The sequence below is a fragment of the Bos indicus x Bos taurus genome, chromosome 6 (genome assembly GCF_003369695.1).
Source record: "Bos indicus x Bos taurus breed Angus x Brahman F1 hybrid chromosome 6, Bos_hybrid_MaternalHap_v2.0, whole genome shotgun sequence".
In the NCBI taxonomy this organism is placed as follows: Eukaryota; Metazoa; Chordata; class Mammalia; order Artiodactyla; family Bovidae; genus Bos; species Bos indicus x Bos taurus.
In genome coordinates, this window is record NC_040081.1 from 4,466,655 (window position 1) to 4,487,030 (window position 20,376).

At 40.5% G+C, this 20,376-nt stretch overlaps 1 protein-coding gene across 1 annotated transcript in view; it reads left to right on the forward strand.

Annotated features, from left to right (window-relative positions):
- Positions 1 to 20,153, forward strand: part of TNIP3 (TNFAIP3 interacting protein 3) — a 61,757-nt gene extending 41,604 nt beyond the window's left edge. Inside the window, exons 9-12 of the mRNA XM_027543701.1 lie at positions 6,617 to 6,667; positions 7,547 to 7,645; positions 11,263 to 11,323; positions 19,400 to 20,153. Coding sequence (XP_027399502.1) covers positions 6,617 to 6,667; positions 7,547 to 7,645; positions 11,263 to 11,323; positions 19,400 to 19,431 — 243 coding nt within the window. The 3' untranslated portion in view covers positions 19,432 to 20,153. The remainder of the gene's footprint in view (positions 1 to 6,616; positions 6,668 to 7,546; positions 7,646 to 11,262; positions 11,324 to 19,399) is intronic.
- Positions 20,154 to 20,376: the final 223 nt, after the last annotated feature.

Genomic DNA, 20,376 nt, shown 5'->3' on the forward strand with positions numbered 1-20,376 from the left:
ACCCCTAGACTCCTTATCAACCTACCTAGGAACTGACTCTCTCACTATCACTGCCTCCTATCATTTAAGGCAATGACTGGTAAAAATAGTGTGGCAAAGTGAAAGATGCTTAGGAGAAATCTAAGGATAAAAAAGTCTGATGTTCATGCCTGCTTTAACAGTTGGTGAGGACCTTGAGTAAATATTGAACTTTTTCCTGTACTTCCTTTTCTTCATCTGTAAAATGACAAAATTGAATTAGATGATCTCTAAAGTGTTTCATGTAATTCCAAAACTTCTGTCTCTAAAATAAGTTGGTTAACTTCTCTCACCATATGCGTGCTAAGTCGCTTCACTTGTGTCCAATTTTTTGTGCCCCTCTGGACTGTAGCCCTCCAGGCTCCTCTGTCCATGTCTTCTCGAGGCAAGAATACTAGAGTGGATTGCCACGATTTCCTCCAGGGAATCTTCCCAACCCAAAGATCAAACCCGAGTCTCTTAAGCCTCCTGCATACGCAGGCAGGTTCTTTACCACCACCATGCTGCTGCTGCTGCTAAGTCACTTCAGTCGTGTCCGACTCTGTATGACCCCATAGATGGCAGCCCACCAGGCCCCGCCGTCCCTGGGATTCTCCAGGCAAGAACACTGAAATGGATTGCCATTTCCTCCTCCAATGCCTGAAAGTGAAAAGTGAAAGTGAAGTCGCTCACCACCACCATACTCACCTGTAAAATATAATGATACTTGCCTCATGACTTCACAAGGTTATTCTCAGGATTAAGTGAAAAAAACAAAATCTATTCAAAAACATCCAGCCCAAGTCATGGCTCACAGGTATTTCATAAATAGTTTATTGGAAGGGAGAATTTATAATAGTTTCATTTAGTTTTATAATTAGCCTGCCACATTCAGCACCTCGTGATATCTAATTTTGATGCTTTCTTTCTGCAAGACATTTTGCTATATGCTTTGAAGGAACTAAAAAATAATCCACGCTACGAAAAGGCCCACAGTATAGTGAGGGGAACCTGTATAATCTATCCTCGTTGTTTGCAGGTTCCAATTTTGTGAATTCACCTACTCGCTAAAATATATTTGTCACCCCCAAAATCAATTCTTGGACCACATTTAAGTTCATTTGTGAACTTGCGCAGAGCAGCAAAATACTTGACCTCCTAACACACTTATTCCCAGTGGAAGTCCAAAAGGTGACGCTGCCTTCTTCTTTCAGCTCTCGTTCTATAAAAAGTATTCTTTTCATGGTCTATTTAGTGCCACATTTTTCACATTTTTGAGCTTTTTGTTGGGGATCTCATTTTTTAATGGCCCTCAAGCTAGTGCTGAAGTGCTATCCAGTGTTCCTAAGGGCAGGAAGGCTGCAAACTGCCTACTGGAGAAAAGATATGTGTCAGATAAGCTTCATTCAGGGATGAATATAGCGCTATTGTTTACGGATCTATAGTACTTACTAAACTTCATGGCAAATAGATGGGGAAACAATGGAAACAGTGACAGACTTTATTTTCTTCACCTCCAAAATCACTCTGGATGGTGACTGCAGCCATGAAATTCAAAGACACTTGCTCCTTGGAAGAAAAGCAATGACAAACCTAGACAGCATATTAAAAAGCAGAGACATTATTTTGCCTACAAAGGTCCATATAGTCAAAGCCATGGTTTTTCCAGTAGTCATGTACAGATGTGAGAGCTGGACAATAAAAAAGTCTGAGTGCCAAAGAACTGATGCCTTTGAACTGTGATGCTGGGAAGACTCTTGAGAATCCCTTGGACAGCAAGTATTGACAGTGGTCAATACTGAAGGAAATCAACCCTGAATATTCATTGGAAGGACTGATGCCGAAGCTGAAGCCCCAATACTTCAGCCACCTGATGTGAAGAGTTGGCTCATTGGAAAAGGGCTCTGATGCTGGGAAAGATAGAAGGCAGAAGGAAAAGGGGATGACAGAGGATGATATGGTTGGATGGCATCACTGACTCAATGATATGAGTTTGAGCAAGCTCCAGGAGATGGTGAAGGGCAGGGAAGCCTGGTGTGCTGCAGTCCATGAGGTCACAAAGAGTCAGACACTACTGAGTGACTGAACACCAAATAAGGTATCTTTAACAGAAACACACATAAAACAAGATTATGTATTGATTGATTAACAAAAATGGCATGACCAGTGGCTGGTAGGAACCTAAGCCTGCATTTCCCTGGGAGCAGTGATTCAGTATTTGCTACTTCAGTGTTCATGCTTACTTTATAGAATATAACTACTGTGAATCAGGAGAATTGACTGAACATAGTGCACACTGGAGTACAAAAAGTACATGTAATAAATGTGAGACCCTATATGGGAGGACCAAAGGAGAGAATCCTTAATTCAGTTTTCTGTTGATGAGCAGGGCTGTGGATTAAAGATTTACTGAGCATGGCCCTGCCCATCAGAACAAGACCCAGGTTCCCCCTCAGTCAGTCTCTCCCATCAGGAAGCTTCCATAAGCCTCTTATCCTTCTCCATCAGAGGGCAGACAGACTTAAAACCACAATCACAGAAAACTAACCAATCTGATCACATGGACCACAGCCTTGTCTAACTCAATGAAACTATGAGCCATGCCATGTAGGGCCACCCAAGACGGGCGGGTCATGGTGGAGAGGGCTGACAAAATGTGGTCCACTGGAGAAGGGAATGGCAAACCACTTCAGTATTCTTGCCTTGAGAACCCCATGAACAGTATGAAAAGGCAAAGAGATAGGACACTGAAAGATGAACTCCCCAGGTTGGTAGATGCCCAATATGCTACTGGAGATCAGTGGAGAAATAACTCCAGAAAGAATGAAGGGATGGAGCCAAAGCAAAAACAACACCCAGTTGTGGACATGACTGGTGATGGAAGTAAAGTCCGACGCTGTAGAAAGCAATATTGCATAGGAACCTGGAATGTTAGGTCCATAAATTAAGGCAAATTAGAAGTGGTCAAACAGGAGATGACAAGAGTGAACATCAACATTTTAGAAATCAGCAAACTAAAATGGAATGGAATGAGTAAATTTAACTCAGATGACCATTATATCTACTACTGTGGGCAAGAATCCCTTAGAAGAAATGGAGTATCCATCATAGTCAACAAAAGAGTCCAAAATGCAGTACTTGGATGCAATCTCAAAAATGACAGAATGATCTCTGTTCATTTTCAAGGCAAATTATTCAATATCACAGTAATCCAAGTCTATGCCCTGACCAGTAATGCTGAAGAAGCTGAAGTTGAATGGTTCTATGATGACCTACAAGACCTTCTAGAATTAATACCCCCCCAAAAATGTCCTTTTCATTATAGGGGACTGGAATGCAAAGGTAGGAAGTCAAGAAACACCTGGAGTAACAGGCAAATTTGGCCTTGGAGTAGAGAATGAAGCAGGGCAAAGGCTAATAGAGTTTTGCCAAGAGAACACACTGGTCATAGCAAACACCCTCTTCCAACAACACAAGAGAAGACTCTACACATGGGCATCACCAGATTGTCAATACTGAAATCGGATTGATTATATTCTTTGCAGCTAAAGATGGAGAAGCTCAATACAGTCAGCAAAAACAAGACTGGGAGCTGACTGTGGTTCAGATCATGTACTCCTTATTGCCAAATTCAGACTTGAAGAAAGTAGGGAAAACCACTAGACCATTCAGGTATGACCTAAATCAAATCCCTTACGATTATACAGTGGAAGTGAGAAATAGAATCAAGGGACTAGATCTGATAGAGTGCCTGATGAACTATGGACGGAGGTTCGTGACATTGTACAGGAGCCAGGGATCAAGACCATCCCCAAGAAAAAGAAATGCAAAAAGGCAAAATGGTTGTCTGAGGAGGCCTTACAAATAGCTGAGAAAAGAGAAGTGAAAGGCAAAGGAGAAGAGGAAAGATATGCCCATTTGAATGCAGAGTTCCAAAGAAAAACAAGAGTGAAGAAAGCCTTCCTCAGTGATCAATGCAAAGAAAGAGAGGAAAACAATAGAATGGGGAAAACTAGAGATCTCTTCAAGAAAATTAGAGATACAAAGGGAACATTTCATGCAAAATGGGGACAATAAAGGGCAGAAATGTTATGGATCTAACAGAAGCAGAAGATATTAAGAGGTGGCAAGAATATACAGAAGAACTATACAAAAAAGATCTTCACAACCCAGATAATCACAATGGTGTGATCACTCACCTAGAGCCAGACATCCTGGAATGCAAAGTCAAGTGGGCCTTAGAAACCATCACTATGAACAAAGCTAGCAGAGGTGATGGAATCCAGTTGAGCTATTTCAAATCCTAAAAGATGATGTTGTGAAAGTGCTGCACTCAATATGCCAGCAAATTTGGAAAACACAACAGTGGCCACAGGACTGGAAAAGGGCAGCTTCCATTCCAATCCCCAAAAAAGGCAATACCAAAGAAATTCAAACTACCAAACAACTGCACAGATCTCACACGCTAGCAAAGTAATACTCAAAATTCTCCAAGCCAGGCTTCAACAGTACATGAACCAAGAACTTCCAGATGTTCAAGCTGGATTTAGAAGAGGCAGAGGAACCAGAGATCAAATTGCCAACATCCACTGGATCATAGACAAAGCAAGAGAGTTCCAGAAAAACATCTATTTCTGCTTTATTGACTATGCCAAAGCCTTTGACTATGTGGATCACAATAAACTGTGGAAAATTCTGAAAAACGTGGGAATACCAGGCCACCTGACCTGCTTCCTGAGAAATCTGTATGCACGTCAAGAAGCAACAATTAGACCTGGACATGGAACAACAGACTGGTTCCAAATAGGAAAAGGAGTACATCAAGGCTGTATATTGTCACCCTGCTTATTTAACTGATATGCAGAGTACATCATGAGAAACACTGGGCTGGATGAAGCACAAGCTGGAATGAAGATTGCTGGGAGAAATATCAATATCCTCAGATATGCAGATGACACCACCCTTATGGCAGAAAGCAAAGAAGAACTAAAGAGTCTCTTGATGAAAGTGAAAGAGGAGAGTGAAAAATTTGGATTTAAACTCAACATTCAGAAAAATAAGATCATGGCATCTGGTCCCATCACTTCATGGCAAACAGATGGGGAAACAATGGAAACGGTGACAGACTTTATTTTGGGGGGATCCAAAATCATTGTGGATGGTGACTGCAGCCATGAAATTTAAAGACGCTTGATCCTTGGAAGAAAAGCTATGACCAACCTAGAGAGCATATTAAAAAGCAGAGACGTTACTTTGCCGACAAAGTCCACCTAGTCAAAGCTATGGTTTTTCCAGTAGTCATGTATGGATGTGAGAGTTGGACTATAAAGAAAGCTGAGCACCAACGTATAGATGCTTTTGTACTATGGTGTTGGAGAAGACTCTTGAGAGTCCCTTGGACTGCAAAGAGATCCAACCAGTCCATCCTAAAGATCAGTCCTGGGTATTCATTGGAAGGACTGATGTTGAAGCTGAAACCAATACTTTGGCCACCTGATATGAAGAACTGACTCATTTGAAAAGACCCTGATGTTGGGAAAGATTGAAGGTGGGAGGAGAAGGGGATGACAGAGGATGAGATGGTTGGATGGCATCATTGACTCAACGGACATGAGTTTGAGTAAACTCCAGGAGTTGGTGATGGACAGGGAGGCCTGGAATGCTGCAGTCCATGGGATTGCAAAGAGTCGGACATGACTGAGAGACTGAACTGAACTGAAAGGAGAGAATAATTCCATAGGTGGGACTTGGAAAGGATTCATATGGCTCAGATGGTGAAGAATCCATCTGCAATGCAGGAGACCTGGGTTCAGTCCCTGGGTTTGGAAGATCCTCTCAAGAAGGGAATGGCTACCCATTCCAGTATTCTTTCCTGGAAAATTCCAGGGATAGAGGAGCCTGGTGGGCTTTAGTCCATGAAATCACAAAGAATTGGACATAACTGAGTGGCTAACACTTTCACTTTCACTTCAGGGATGACAACAGCATGACTAAAGAGTGCAAGAAAAACCAGCTTTCCTTAGATGCGTCAGATGTTGGGGGAACTCAGGGGAGATGACTCCGCCAGATGAAGTATACCAGTGTGACTTTGAACAAGTTACTCAGCATCTCATACCTCAGTGACCTCTTCTGCAAAATAGGAATATAAATTTTAAGTACCATTTAGAGGTATTGGAGGCTTGAATGTGAGTTATTAAGTATAAAGCACTTAGATCAGTGTCTGGCATGTATTAAGTGCATGTGCAACTTCTAAAATTTATTGTGGAAACTTTTGACTATACAATTGACTGTACAATTACATTCAATAAGCAGTAGAAGCTATTTATATACCCACATCTATGTCTATATCTACATTCACACCTAGATCCAAATACATCAACCTAAAACAGAATTGCAGTGGTCACAATAATTTGGAATAACAATTTTAAAATACCCAACTTTGCAAACTTCATTTGAAAATTTCACAATAGAACCAATTTATGCCTGGAAAATCCAAAACTCAACTATTTTTATTGGTATTATTGTTAGGGCTTCACCCCTTGGATTTCTGAGCAGATCCCTGCCAACTGGGCCAGGAGTTGCTGTTTCTGATACACAAATGCTTTTGTCTTGTCCACAGATAAAAGCCTGTCAGATGGAGAAAGAAAAACTAGAGAGGCAATTAAAACAGGTATGTTGATCCTTACTCACAACTTCTTGTCATGTTAGAAGGGCCGACTCTGAGTTTTACTCACATTTATTCCCAAATGCAGCAGTTTCTCGTGGTCCCAATTAAAGGCAAATTCAAGTTCTGCTACAGAGGGCCTAGGACAACTCATGCTTTTCATTATCAATTAAAATGTCAGTGGAGAGATAATACTTAGGTACCAAGGCCTCTCGACCCCAACACTCAAGAAAAGCACGTGCTTTACAGAATAGGTTTCAACAGGAGCACACGTCTTAGTGTGTGTTCATGCAGGTAGAAATTTCTTCATAGAGTACAAATACCTGAGAAATATATTTCCTTGATAGTTCATACAGTTGCTTACAAAACAGTTGAAAACAACATCAAAGATGTCTTCTGCCTTCTTTTGAGAAAGAATATCTTCTTGGGCATTAGAGCATTCCATTCCATTGGTTCTCTAGTAGACTTAGGAATGAATATTATTTCTCTTAATTCCTCATTTCCTCTCTGGACATTAGTTATATTGGAGTCTCTGGCTGCAGTTTAAGAAAATTTGTTTTATGACTTAAAGATTGGTTCTTCTTAAGTGAGGACTCTGTGAAGATAACTCAGAAACATAAAGTTAACTCTATATACGTTTTCAGGTATTTTTAGTATCTTCAACATGGAAAAACAACTATAGTTTCACTTTGAATAAAATTTGGCCTATGGCTTCATCTGTCTCAGTATCTGCATTGACAGACCTCCTATCTTGAATTTAGATTATGCCAGATTTAGGCTAAACCTTAAGATTTCAACCAAACCTCGGGGTTTTATAAAGCAAGGGTCAGTGTGACTCCCCAGTTGCACCTGCTTTCGGTAAACTAACAGCATTCTTCTCCTCAGATGTGTTTCCCAACCTGTAACTGCGGCTGGAATTTCCACCTGAGGGATCCATACCTACTGATGGACCCTGGGGCTGTGCAGAACCTACAGAAGCACCCAGTAAGTAAAAGCCTCCATTCCAACCATCAAGTTCTATGTCTCTGCTGCTAAGTTGCTGCTAAGTCGCTTCAGTCGTGTCCAACTCTGTGCGACCCCATAGACGGCAGCCCACCAGGCTCCCCCGTCCCTGGGATTCTCCAGGCAAGAACACTGGCGTGGGTTGCCATTTCCTCCAATGCATGAAAGTGAAAGTGAAGTCACTCAGTCACGTCCAACTCTTCGCGACCCCATGGACTGCAGCCCACCAGGCTCCTCCGTCCAAGGGACTTTCCAGGCAAAAGCACTGGAGTGGGGCGCCATTGCCTTCTCCGACTAATACTCTCTTTTGATAGAAATGATGTCTGTCTCTGGGATACTGGCACATATTATTTTCTACAAAAAGAGCCTCTATTTATCTTAGCCTCTGATTTGCAGAGTTACAGTGGTCAATGTACACTCTAAGTATCTTTGAAACTCTGCATATACAGGACATATAGATATGAATACATTCACTGAAAGGTATCAAATTGAGCTAAAATTCCATGAACAAACATACCATTTGATATGGGTCATTTTTAATGACACACCTGACTCTACCAAAGAAGACATTTCTGTGTATAAAGAAAAGCAAAGTGAACACAATAAAACAGTCTGGGAGATGCCTTTTTCAGTTGTAAATTTATATTCAACTACTGTGAATATGGTTACATCTGTGCAAAATAGTCTTTGACATTTTCCAATTGAAAGGGTATTCTTAAAGGATTCAAGAAAAAGTGACCCACTTAAGTTGCTTTCTATGGCTGTGTCTACCCAGGCAAAATGAAGTGAACAGTGAAGCAATTATTTGTGAGTGGAATTGATTTGAACAGTCAACCTGAATAAGTCAGACCCAAAACACCCTCCCTTTCCTTCTCAATGGCAGTATTCCACCCACCCTCCCCCATGGTCTGGAAATTTGTCTCTATTCTCTATTTCGCCTACATAGACAGAATCATTATGCAGGAAATAAATCATGCGTTTTTCTTCATTTTGGATTAGCTCAGACAATCTCTTTTCCCTTAATTATTATTAACCATATTTCTGATTATGCAAAGAATCTGAAATTTTAACTGGGCTTTTCCTAGGAGAACAGTAAAGGAGTTCAGAGTTGCCTGAAACTTCTCACACTTTTTGTATTTGAGGCTTTTGACTCAAAAGCCCTTTTCCAAATCAGGAGATAATTACTGTTTGGGTGGTGGAAGGATGTCAGAATTTAATGAGCATCTCTTATTTGACCCTGGTGTGACACAGTGCACAGATGAGAATTTGGTTCTTTTTGTGTTGCTGATGATCGCTGCTTCTGTCTGCTCTCCCCCCTCCATTTTTTTTTTTCTTTACCTGTTTACTTACTTTTTTCTTTTCATTAGAAACATTTCTGGGAATCTCCAAACACAACTATCATTCTAATTTTTTTTTTCAGAATATAGAAGGAAATTAATATTGTGGGAAACATAAAGAGATAAAAATTTACTAAGGAGTTTAGTTGTCTACAGGTTAGGGAATTGGGGGGAAATGCTCTTGTGGAAGGTTAACTAGAAAACCAATGAGTCATTCAAATTTTCCTGGAAGTAAAAATGACTGTATACTTCAAATCTTCAAGAAGACAGAAATTCACCTACTACAAAAGCACATGAGTCTTTTCCTATCAATTACAAGCAATAAGGCAGTCCAGATCACATAAAATCATCACAAAATAAAGGTCTGTATTTGAAACCAGATTCCAAGTCATGTAATGGCTACATTTTCAAGCAGTATTCAGTTAAACAAAATCTCAGTATAAGGATAAAAATTACAGAAACTCATAGAGTTCATTTAAAAATAATATTTCATGTTTCATGCTTATTTCTAAGCCTGAATTAAAGCCCATGCAATAGTGTTTGTAAAATTATGATATATTCACCTTCTTTTGGCAGCTGCCCTGGAATATAAAACTGAGGCTCACGTCACTTATCCAGTGTTATTTGAGACATTTAAAAATAAATGAGGAGATGAAAAACAGAGATGATCTCATATCCTCTCTTAGTTTTTTCATGGACCAAGAGGAGCCAAGAGCCTAGGTGTCTGAGTGAGGGTAAAGTGGAGTCAGACTGCACCAGATCCAGTATTTCTTAGCATCTTGTCAGGGTGCTTGTCAGGAACTGAAATTTTAGGCTACTTTCAGTGGTCTGGCAGCCCTGTAAAATACTCCCTATTGGCTGGTTGTTAGAGAAAATGTTCCTGAGTTATTTTCAGGTGGTAATTGAATAATAGAACAAAAGCTTTGTGTTCACTGTGTCTTGGGGAGAGAGGTAGAGGAAGCAGGGACCAGCATCTGGAGCAGGAAGACAGACCAACCTCCTGGGTAAAGCTGAGACTACTCTTTTCTAAGTGGGTAAATACAATATTCTGGCCTTGGACCTATATTTTGAAATTCAGGTCTATCGTTTATATTTTGTTTGTCTGTGTTCAGTCGTGTCCGACCTTTGCAACCCCATGGGTTGTAGCCACCAGGTTCCTCTGTCCATGGAATTTTCCCAGCAAGAACACTGGAGTGGGCTGTCATGTCCTCCTCCAGGGGATCTTCCCAACCCAGGGATCAAACCCACATCCTGAACTGGCAGGCAGATTCTTTACTACTTGATCCACCTGGAAAGCCCATCAGTTCAGTTCAGTTGCTCAGTCGTGTCCGACTCTTTGCGACCCCATGAATCGCAGCACGCCAGGCCTCCCTGTCCATCACCAACTCCCGGAGTTCACTCAGAGTCACGTCCATCGAGTCAGTGATGCCATCCAGCCATCTCATCCTCTGCGTCCCCTTCTCCTCCTGCCTTCAATCTTTCCCAGCATCAGGGTCTTTTCAAATGAATCAGGTCTTCACATCAGGTGGCCAAAGTATTGGAGCTTCAGCTTCAACATCAGGCCTTCCAATGAACACCCAGGACTGCCCATAGTTTATATTTATTTCACTGCAATTCATTTGACAGGTTTCCTGAGGTTCAATATCTAGCTGTTCTTAATTGGCGTACATCTAGGAGAAATTCCAAGAGAAGAATCCCAGTGCGCCCTGTCTTCTCACTGCCTCTCTAGTCTAAACTATGTAAGCAATTTAGAACAGTTTCTGCAGAGGAACATACCAAAGGAAAGTTTTTCCCTGCTTTCCCATCCTGAGCCTCCATAAGCCATGCCCTCATGGCTGAGATTTCTTCCTTGAACCAGTGGAAAACATTCAACTTGGACATTTTTGTCTTTTGGTCTTCCTGTTACCTCCTGTGTGAGGGTTTTAAAAAAGAGCATTTGTTGATGATAAATTCTTTTATTTATGGGCTATAGTACGTTTTTACAAATGTGTTTATACTTCTGCACATATTCAAAACACATCTGTTTCAAAAAAAAAAAGTCAGAATCCCAAATTCTGACCAAACACTTAGTGGATGTAGGAGGGGGGTGGGTCAGGAGATGATAACAGTGATCAGGGAGATAAGGGAGCAACAGGTTTGGGTAGCAACTACTTTTGTGTTGCCTGGGTAATAAAGCCACATAGAACAGCTATATTTTTAACAGGCCACCGTGTTTGCCTTGCAGCGCATATTGCTATAATAATGGTTTATTGTTCCACACAGCCAGACGACCAGTGGTATGCTCCTGACCAGTTTCCGCCAGATGTGCAGCACAAGGCAAGTGGTAAGACCACAGCTGGATTGAGAATTCTTTCATGTTTACATTTCAATAGGATCTTTGGGGGGGATGTTTACTCGACATGCATTCACTTGGACTTGGGGAGGACCCACTATAAAGTTGTGTTGCATACGCAACTCTAACATGATGCGCCTGGAGTTAAATCAAACTCCTTTAGAAAAAGAAAATGCTTGAGTGCAGAAATGCATGGATCTCAGTTCTGACTTCTATTCCTATTCCGTCTCAGAGTCAGTATTCCAGCTGGGGTTAGAGATTCCAGCAGAGCTCTGTTATACCAATAACAGCACAAAGTTCTGTGATTCTACTACAAAGTGCAGATGCGCATCACTCTTTCAGGCTGAGGTTGCTAGACACATACTTCAAATGTCACTGGCAGACAGACAGACAGACGAAACCAAAAGCTTAGGGCCGTGTTCCCTAATGACTAAATGTCAGACTCCAAGTTTAGGCCAGAGTTGCCCACAACACCCACTCTTAAGTGTGCTTGAAAACAGTAAAAAGTCACTTACAAAGTACTCACAAATAAGAATACTCTTTTGTCTTATTTTTCTCTGGTTTATCACGCTCCTCTTTCTTTTCAGAACCTGCTAGACATTCTGCTTCTTGCTTCTCTGCTCTCAGGAGGCCACCCAGAAGTGGGCTGAATAAACTGGGCTATAATCATAATCCCATTTCTGTTCTCATCACACGCAATCAAAACTCAGCAATGTCTGCTACATGCTTAAAAATTGCAACGTGACCCACACCTGGAACTCTTTAAGTAGTTAGTATCCAGATACTGGAATCCATCTAGAAAAGCTGAAAACGAGCCATAGTCCAGTTTCAGGCCATGCTTGAAATGTTTTCTCCTTTAGTTCATATCTGAGGGCACAGAATTCTAGTTTCCAGTACAAGGAGTCCAGTAGGGAGTGGAAGTACGGGCCAGGGATACCATATGTAGTTTCTCCGGTTGGGAACTTCACAAGTCCAGGGGCTTTTCATGGTAGTCTGCATAAACAGAGCTCCCTACAGTTGTGCAGTACACAACCTTGACAGCTGCACACAGAAGCAGTGGGAGTGGCAAAGGCCATAACTAACAGTAGCATTATGTAGAAGAAAGGTAAAGAGTGAGAACTCTGTAATAAAATGTCTATATATTTATCAGAAAACTGTAGTACTTTCTTTTTTCTTTTCTACTACTAATATAACCATTGTCTTTAATGAGGTTCTTGGGTTCAAGTCTTAATAGAGAACTTTTAATTGAAAAGCATGCTATTAACCATAATGGTCGTTGCATAATGTCTATGTTTTTGAAATCCATTATTATACAATAGCTGAGTTGCCACCCAATTATAATTTCCCATTTTATATGATATTGATCTGGAATGAATATTAAACATGTTTTCTCCTGCTGCTGCTGCTGCTGCTAAGTCGCTTCAGCTGTGTCCGACCCTGTGTGACCCCATAGACGGCAGCCCACCAGGCTCCCCTGTCCCTGGGATTCTCCAGGCAAGAACACTGGAGTGGGTTGCCATTTCCTTCTCCAATACATGAAAGTGAAAAGTGAAAGTGAAGTCGCTCAGTCGTGCCCAACTCTTCGCAACTCCATGGATTGCAGCCCACCAGGCTCCTCCATCCATGGGATTTTCCAGGCAAGAGTACTGGAATGGGGTGCCATTGCCTTCTCCATTTTCTCCTGAGTTGGAGTTTAATCACTAGACAAAAAATTATACAGTAGAAAATTCAATAATATCATGAAGCCATTTATATATCACTATTATATTCATCTTGGACAAATATCCTAGAACCTAATAACTATATAAAACAGGAATGAATTGTGATGACCTTCAGAAACTAAATAATATGCAAATATATAATTTTATAGTCAGTGTGTGAGACCAACTGATTTTTGTCTATTTGGTAAGAAATATAGAGCTTTGTGATGTAAAACATGTTGTGTGACATGGTCTACAGATGTAAAATTACAATGAAAAATTAGCCTTTATTATGTAGCAACCTGAGTACTTTTAAAACATTGTTTTAATCTTCACAACAATGCTATAAAGTGACCATTTTACAGATGAGGAAACTGATTAGGAAGATTTAGCCCTGGAATTAGATTTCAGGTACATTAAGACTTCCAAACCTGTGTTTTGAATCACATCCTATAGTGCCCTTGAAAACCTACCTCTCTCGCTATATTAAGCATTTTCTAAAATGATAGATATAAAAATGACAATTGGGGTCTTATCGTGGATAGTTATGGGACTAGTACCTAACCCTCAATAATTTCCTCTTCCTAGGAAGTCATAGCGTGCATTATCTGTGCTTCTCATTCGACATTTAGACTCTCACAGGTAAAAGACACAGTGCTATGTAAGAATGTGCTTAGTCGCTCAGTTGTGTTCAACTCTTTGCAATCCCATGGACTTTAGCCCACCAGGCTTCTCTGCCCATGGGATTCTCCAGGCAAGAATACTGGAGTGGGTTGCCGTGCCCTCCTCCAGGGGATCCTCGAAGCCCAGGGATCAAACCCAGGTCTCTCACATTGTAGGCGGATTCTTTCCTGACTGAGCCACCAGGGAAGCCCACTTAAGAATAAGTGCATAATAAATGTGTCATAAGATAAAAATCTTGCTTGAGCAGTCCTGGCAGAAACTGAAGGGATATTACCATTTGAAACCTGACCTCCATACCAACACAGCTCTGCAGCTATCTGTGGCTTGTCTATAGCAGGGAAAGGGTTGATCATGACCAGAGGACCATCATAGAGAGAAACTCCTTACTTAAAAATCTACCTGCTCCTCTTCTAGTTTCCAAAGCTGATGCTATTTCCAAGGTCAAGCCAGGTCTTGAGACTTGGCAGAAGCTCTGAAATCACCCTGTCACAGACATTGCATGTACCATTAATTAATTTCAGTAATGATTCTTGTTAGTTTTTGTTTCATTTAATTGGAAAGCTCCTTTTGCTTTGTAGAACCAATGCAGTTGCTCAGAATGCTTGAAAATAATTTTGTGGTATTGTTTAAAATATATAGGTTTTAAAATCTTTTTATTATAAAGATATTTCTATTGTCTCATTATATGACTAATATATTTATTCTCCACTATTCAAGAATATAGTGCTAGTCAATATGGCCTGTGTTTGGGGCCAGAAATACCAAAATTCAAGCTGTAGGAAGAAAATTGAGTAGAAAAATGAGACTCTTTTTGATAATCTATAAACAGAAACTATTTCTGAAAATTGCTCTAAGTTTTACTCATATAATAAATACTTTAAATATTTTGTTTAAATAAAAAGGATCCTTTTAAAAATATGGATATTTAAATTAATGTTAATTAGTACATGTGCTTTATAGATTGTCCTAGTTCTTGGTTTTTATTAATTTCTTATGCTCATGACAGATCTATTTTTCTGACCCCAATATATTTAGGATATTTTTATCTTAGCATCTTCCTTTGTGATTCCTCTTATTATAATTTAACCTTAAATAGTGACTCTGATTTTTACACATGGAGCCTTCTGATTTTTCAAAGGTATAGTGGGTGCAAAAGAAAGTGAAATTGAAGTCACTCAGTCATGTCCAACTCTTTGTGACCCATGGACTGTAGTCGGCCAGTCTCCTCCATCCTTGGGATTTTCCAGGCTAGAATACTGGAGTGGGTTGCCATGCCCTCCTCCAGGGGATCTTCCTGACCCAGGGGTCGAACCCAGGTCGCCCACATTACAGGCAGACTCTACCATCTGAGCCACCAAGGAATCCCAAAATATGTCGATCTTCCTATTAATAAATGAAGCTGGAAGGCCAGTATCAACTTTAGAACCCTGAGATTTCAGTCAGCTCTGTGCCAGAACACAGTGGCATGGAATGATCTGGGCAGTGCCCCCACCCGTGCCCTTTCACCCTCCCCCTGGGAGGGGTCTGGAGTGTGACTTTGAGAACAGCCCAGCGGGCATATCCCAACTTCATCCATATACCCCTCACTTAACAGAAGAGGACCACATGGAGCCTGGAAGCAGACCCAGGGTCGCCTGGCAGAGAACCTGTGGGTCTGCCTGCAGGTGCTGGGGCTTGTTCTAAAGGGAGGCAGGCTCCCTTAGTGAAGGGGAGTCTGGCTGGAGGAGGGCCAGAGCTGGGTCCTCTGAAGACGGGAGGAGACACAGGAAAGGGCTCCCTGGCTGAGCAGTAAGGTCAGCAGGTATTTAGTATACATGGGACAGTCGTCGGCTCAGCCTTGCTCTCAGTTACAGCCGTGGTTATTTTAGAGTGCTTTGGGGACACACTGAAAAGCAAATCTTTTAGAGCTAAAGATTTAAATAAAGGTTTCAAATCTTTGAGAGTTTCCTGGCTTTTTCTCTGCATAGGATTAAGTAATGGCATTTTTCTACTTTGAAGTCCACAGATGTTAATGGGTTACAGTTTCTGTTTAAATGTGTGATTTTACAAAGAATATTTCAATCTCATTTTATCCATTATCAGAATGGAATGCAAAATGATTTCCATGTTTCCAAAACAATTATGGCACAGTAGAGTTACTATAGCCTTGAAAACACATTGCTGCCTCCTTTCTGAAATGTTAGAAGGCTATGGTTTTTGACTGTATTTTATGCTGATCACTTCTGTACCTTCCAAAATTCTCATATGGTGTAGAGTTAAAGTTTGTCTAATAAGCTGTTCAGTCCTTACATATTTGGAACGCGTGAACATAGGCATGCAAGATTGTGTTGTAAGCAAACATCATTATTTCTTTATAATACAGAAGATCAAAGCCCAACCATTCTAACTGGCCTTTACCAATGTCAAGTAATAAGTAATTAATAGAATAATGGCTGAATTCGTTTCCTAGGACGACCACAACAAAATACCACAAACTAGGTGTCTTATTGCATCAAAAATTTGTGCTCTCACATAATTTATTCTCAGAAGTAGAAGTCCGAAATTTACGTGTTGACAAGAGTCAAGCTCCCTTTAGAGCCTGCAGGGAGGGGAGGGTCCTTCCTTGCGTCTTTCAGCTTTTAGTCATCCCAGATGTTCCCTGGTTGGGACAGCATAATCTGAATCTGTGTCTATTTTCTTCATGTGGCTATCTTCCCTTTGTGTCTGTGTCTCGATTTTCCCCTTCTTATATATATAAGGACACCAGTCATATTGGATTAGGCTAATCCAGTATAGCCTTATGTTAATCTGCAAAGCCCCTATTCCCAAATAAGGACATGTTTACAGGGTAAGGACTTAAACATATCTTTTAAAGAGGGCACAGTTCACCCTATAACACTGACTATACGCCAGAAACTATTTTAGGTGCTTTATGTTTATTATCTCATCAAAACCTTATAGCAACTGTGTGAAATGAGGACTGTCGTTGTCCTGTTTTGCAAACGTGGAGACTGAGGAGCAGAAAGATCATGTAACTTGTCGAACCCCACTTGGCTGGAACGCAGACACGCCCGCACAGTCGAGCTCCAAAGCCCACATTGTAACCGCTAAGCCATATCAAGTAAAATGTAGTAGTACCATACTTTGCACTATTGTATTTAAATAAATTCTGATGGTCTGTCCTGAAAGTCAGAATCTATATTTCTCAGTTTGTGTCTTTAATAGCTGTTTTTATATTTAAAAGTTACAGGTGATTTTACATTGGTAAATGGATTGGATTAGTTGGACTTTTACAGTTCCCAGTTGTATAAAGAGATAACAGACCAGTGTAAATAGCAAAAACTACTCAAGAAATGTAAGAAACAGCAGAAACTTAGAGACTATGCATTGTACAATTTTCAATACCAATGGACAAAACAATATTTTTCTTTTATAAAATATTTTACTTTCTTAGTGAATAGAGAAGAATTAATTGAAATTTAGAGACGGATAACTTTATGCCTGTTTCTAGAGTGTTAGAAAAGAGTTATAGGAGAAATGCCACCTCATCTTTAATACTCCAAAGGTCAACCTATCAGTAAACTAAGTGATTTTGCTACAAGAATACTAAATAGAATGCAAAGGTACATTTACATGTGCAGGAACATATGAAAATGCAAGTAGTAAATACATTCCTGCTGCTGCTGCTGCTAAGTCGCTTCAGTCATGTCCAACTCTGTGTGACTCAATAGACAGCCGCCCACCAGGCTCCCCCACCCCTGGGATTCTCCAGGCAAGAACACTGGAGTGGGTTGCCATTTCCTTCTCCAATGCATGAAAGTGAAAAATGAAAGGGAAGTCGCTCAGTCACATCCAAATCTTCGCGACCCCACAGACTGCAGCCCACCAGGCTCCTCCGTCCATGGGATTTTCCAGGCAAGAGTACTGGAGTGGGATGCCATCGCCTTCTCCGAAATACATTCCTAGACAAACACTAATCTTTATAAGCAATGGACTTTGGGATACATATATTGCTTTGAATTAGTGCTTTTGTTTTCTTTGGCTATACACCCAGGAGTAGAATTGCTAGATCATATGGTAGTTCAATTTTTCATTTTTTTGAGGAGTTTCTATGTCATTTTCCGGAGAAGACAATGGCACCCCACTCCAGTACTCTTGCCTGGAAAATCTCATGGACGGAGGAGCCTGGTAGGCTGCAGTCCATGGGGTCACACAGAGTCGGACACGACTGAACGACTTGACTTTCACTTTTCACTGTCATGCATTGGAGAAGGAAATGGCAACCCACTCCAGTGTTCTTTCCTGGAGAATCCCAGGGACGGGGGAGCCTGGTGGGCTGCCATCTATGGGGTTGCACAGAGTCAGACACGACTGAAGCGACTTAGCAGCTGTGTCATTTTCCACGGTGGCTATACCAACTAACATTCCCACCAACAGTGCCCAAGGTTTACCATTTCTCCACTTCCTTGCCAACACTGGTTATCTGTGGTCTTTTTGATGACAGTCATTTGGGCGGGTGTGAGCTGATTTCTCATTGTGGTTTTGATTTTCATTTCTTTGATGATTAATGATGTGAGCATCTTTTCATGTGCCTATGGGTCAAATGTCTATCTTCTTTGGAAAAATGTCTATTCAGGTCTTGTGTCCATTTTCAATTGTTTTTTGTTAATATTGAGTTATATGAGCTATTTATATATGTTAGCTTTAAACCCATGTTATTCAAATCATTTGCAAGTATTTTCCTCCCATTCAGTAGCTTGTCTTTTCATTTTGTTGATGGTTTCCTTTGCTGCGCAAATGCTTTCCAGTTTAATTATGTCCCATTTGTTTAGTTTTGCTTTTGTTCCTTTGCCTTAGACAGATCAAAAAAAAATATTGCTATGATTTATGTCAAAGAAGTTCTGCCTATGTTTTCTTCTATAAGATTTGTGGTTTCCAGTGGATATTTTTTTATATAATGACCACAGTTCTCAGAAAAATATTTCTTAAACATGGAAAAAGTAACTTTTCATCTTCCTGTTACTAAAATGTTAGTTTAGCATATATTTGAAATGCCAAATGCAGGGCAGCAAATATAAAACATTTAGCATACTAAATCGTTATCATCAATCAAGAAAACTCCATTTCTTGGCATTCATATGATTTTTTAATTCTGTTGCCATGAGTAAACTTCTTTATCTTCCCTATGGCAATCGTTTGTGGCATTTTTTCCTGCTCCTACTAAAATTCCAAATTTTTCATATTGGTTTTCATGATACGCATTTACATCTTACCAACTCTGATCTTTTCTATGGCCTTGGCAATAATGCACCCAGTATCATATTTTTAAAGTAGTATATTTGGCAATTATCTCTCTGTGGATTGAGTACTGAACCTAATAGTAACATATATAACTCACTTTCATAAGCAAATGCCAGAGCCACAAAAATGCTAGCAAGAATGAGGAGTAGTCCAGAGCATTCCTCCTCAGGCATGATCAGAACTAGGCCACAAGTGATTTCAGGAAATAGTACGCATATGTCAATGTTGAAAATAATAACCCTCCATTTGCCACCTCTTGATTTCGCAGTGTAAACTTGTGAGGGCTCATGAATAAAGTATTTCTTTTCTTGCCAGCCTCAAAGTTTATGTTAGCCCTAAGCCAGAAGAAAAGAAATGAATCTTTAATTTTCAATCTGAAGCATTTTCCCTTTGGTTTCCATAGGTCTCCCCTCAGAAAAGAAAGCCAGTCAGTAGACGCACACACCGGCGGAGGAGCACACGGGCCGGGGACAGCTTCGGGGAGGGCCCTCCGCCCGGTGCTTGCTGGGGCTCGTGACTGCCACCGCTGCACACCCCGCCTTCACTACGGATGCCCAGGAATGGCTCCCCTTGGCAGGAATGGAGGACGAGGCTGAGACAGCTGAGATCCTGATCGAGTCCAAGGAGCCAGAATTTACAGCCTATCACAGCTTCCAGTTTGCTGGAAATGAGATTTGGCTGATGAATTATGGGTGATGCCTCGAAACTCTCTTCAGCATATTGCTGTTGGACTTTCAGGAATGATTTCATGATTTTTCAGCTCCATTTGTGATGCAGTGATATTGTGTGTTGATTTAAATGTGTTCCCTGGGGGAAAAGTTTCTGCAGATATAAAATTTTAACATTGTTCCCATTATTTTTGTAGAGGCTTAGGTCTTTAGCCAGTTTATCTAGATGCTATGTTCATGACTGTTCACCTCAGTGAACCTAGAAACAGAATTGAAGAGGTGTATATACTTTCTTAAATGGATTCAACCTAAAGAAAATAGTAAACTTGAAACTATAAACAAATCATTTAAGATGAGAAATTGTGAGCCTACTTCAGTTTTAGGTGGACTAGATTATGAAGGATAAAATCCTAATGTGATGGTGATGGCTTTGCTGTGTACATATGTATTTAGAGAAGTAGTTCAAAAATACATGAATTTGCAGTTAAATCTGTTTTCTTCCTGTGTATTTACATAATTACTAACAAAAAGCATAACTCTGTCTTCTCAAACTAATTAAAATGGAAAACAGATGTATCCAAATTTTATTGCAGTTAAATTATACAGTTACATGACAGATGTCTAAAGATTGTGCTAAGTCTGATAGCCTGCCAGACTCATCTGTCCATGGGATTCTCCAGGCAAGAATACTGGAGTAGGTTGCCATTTCCTC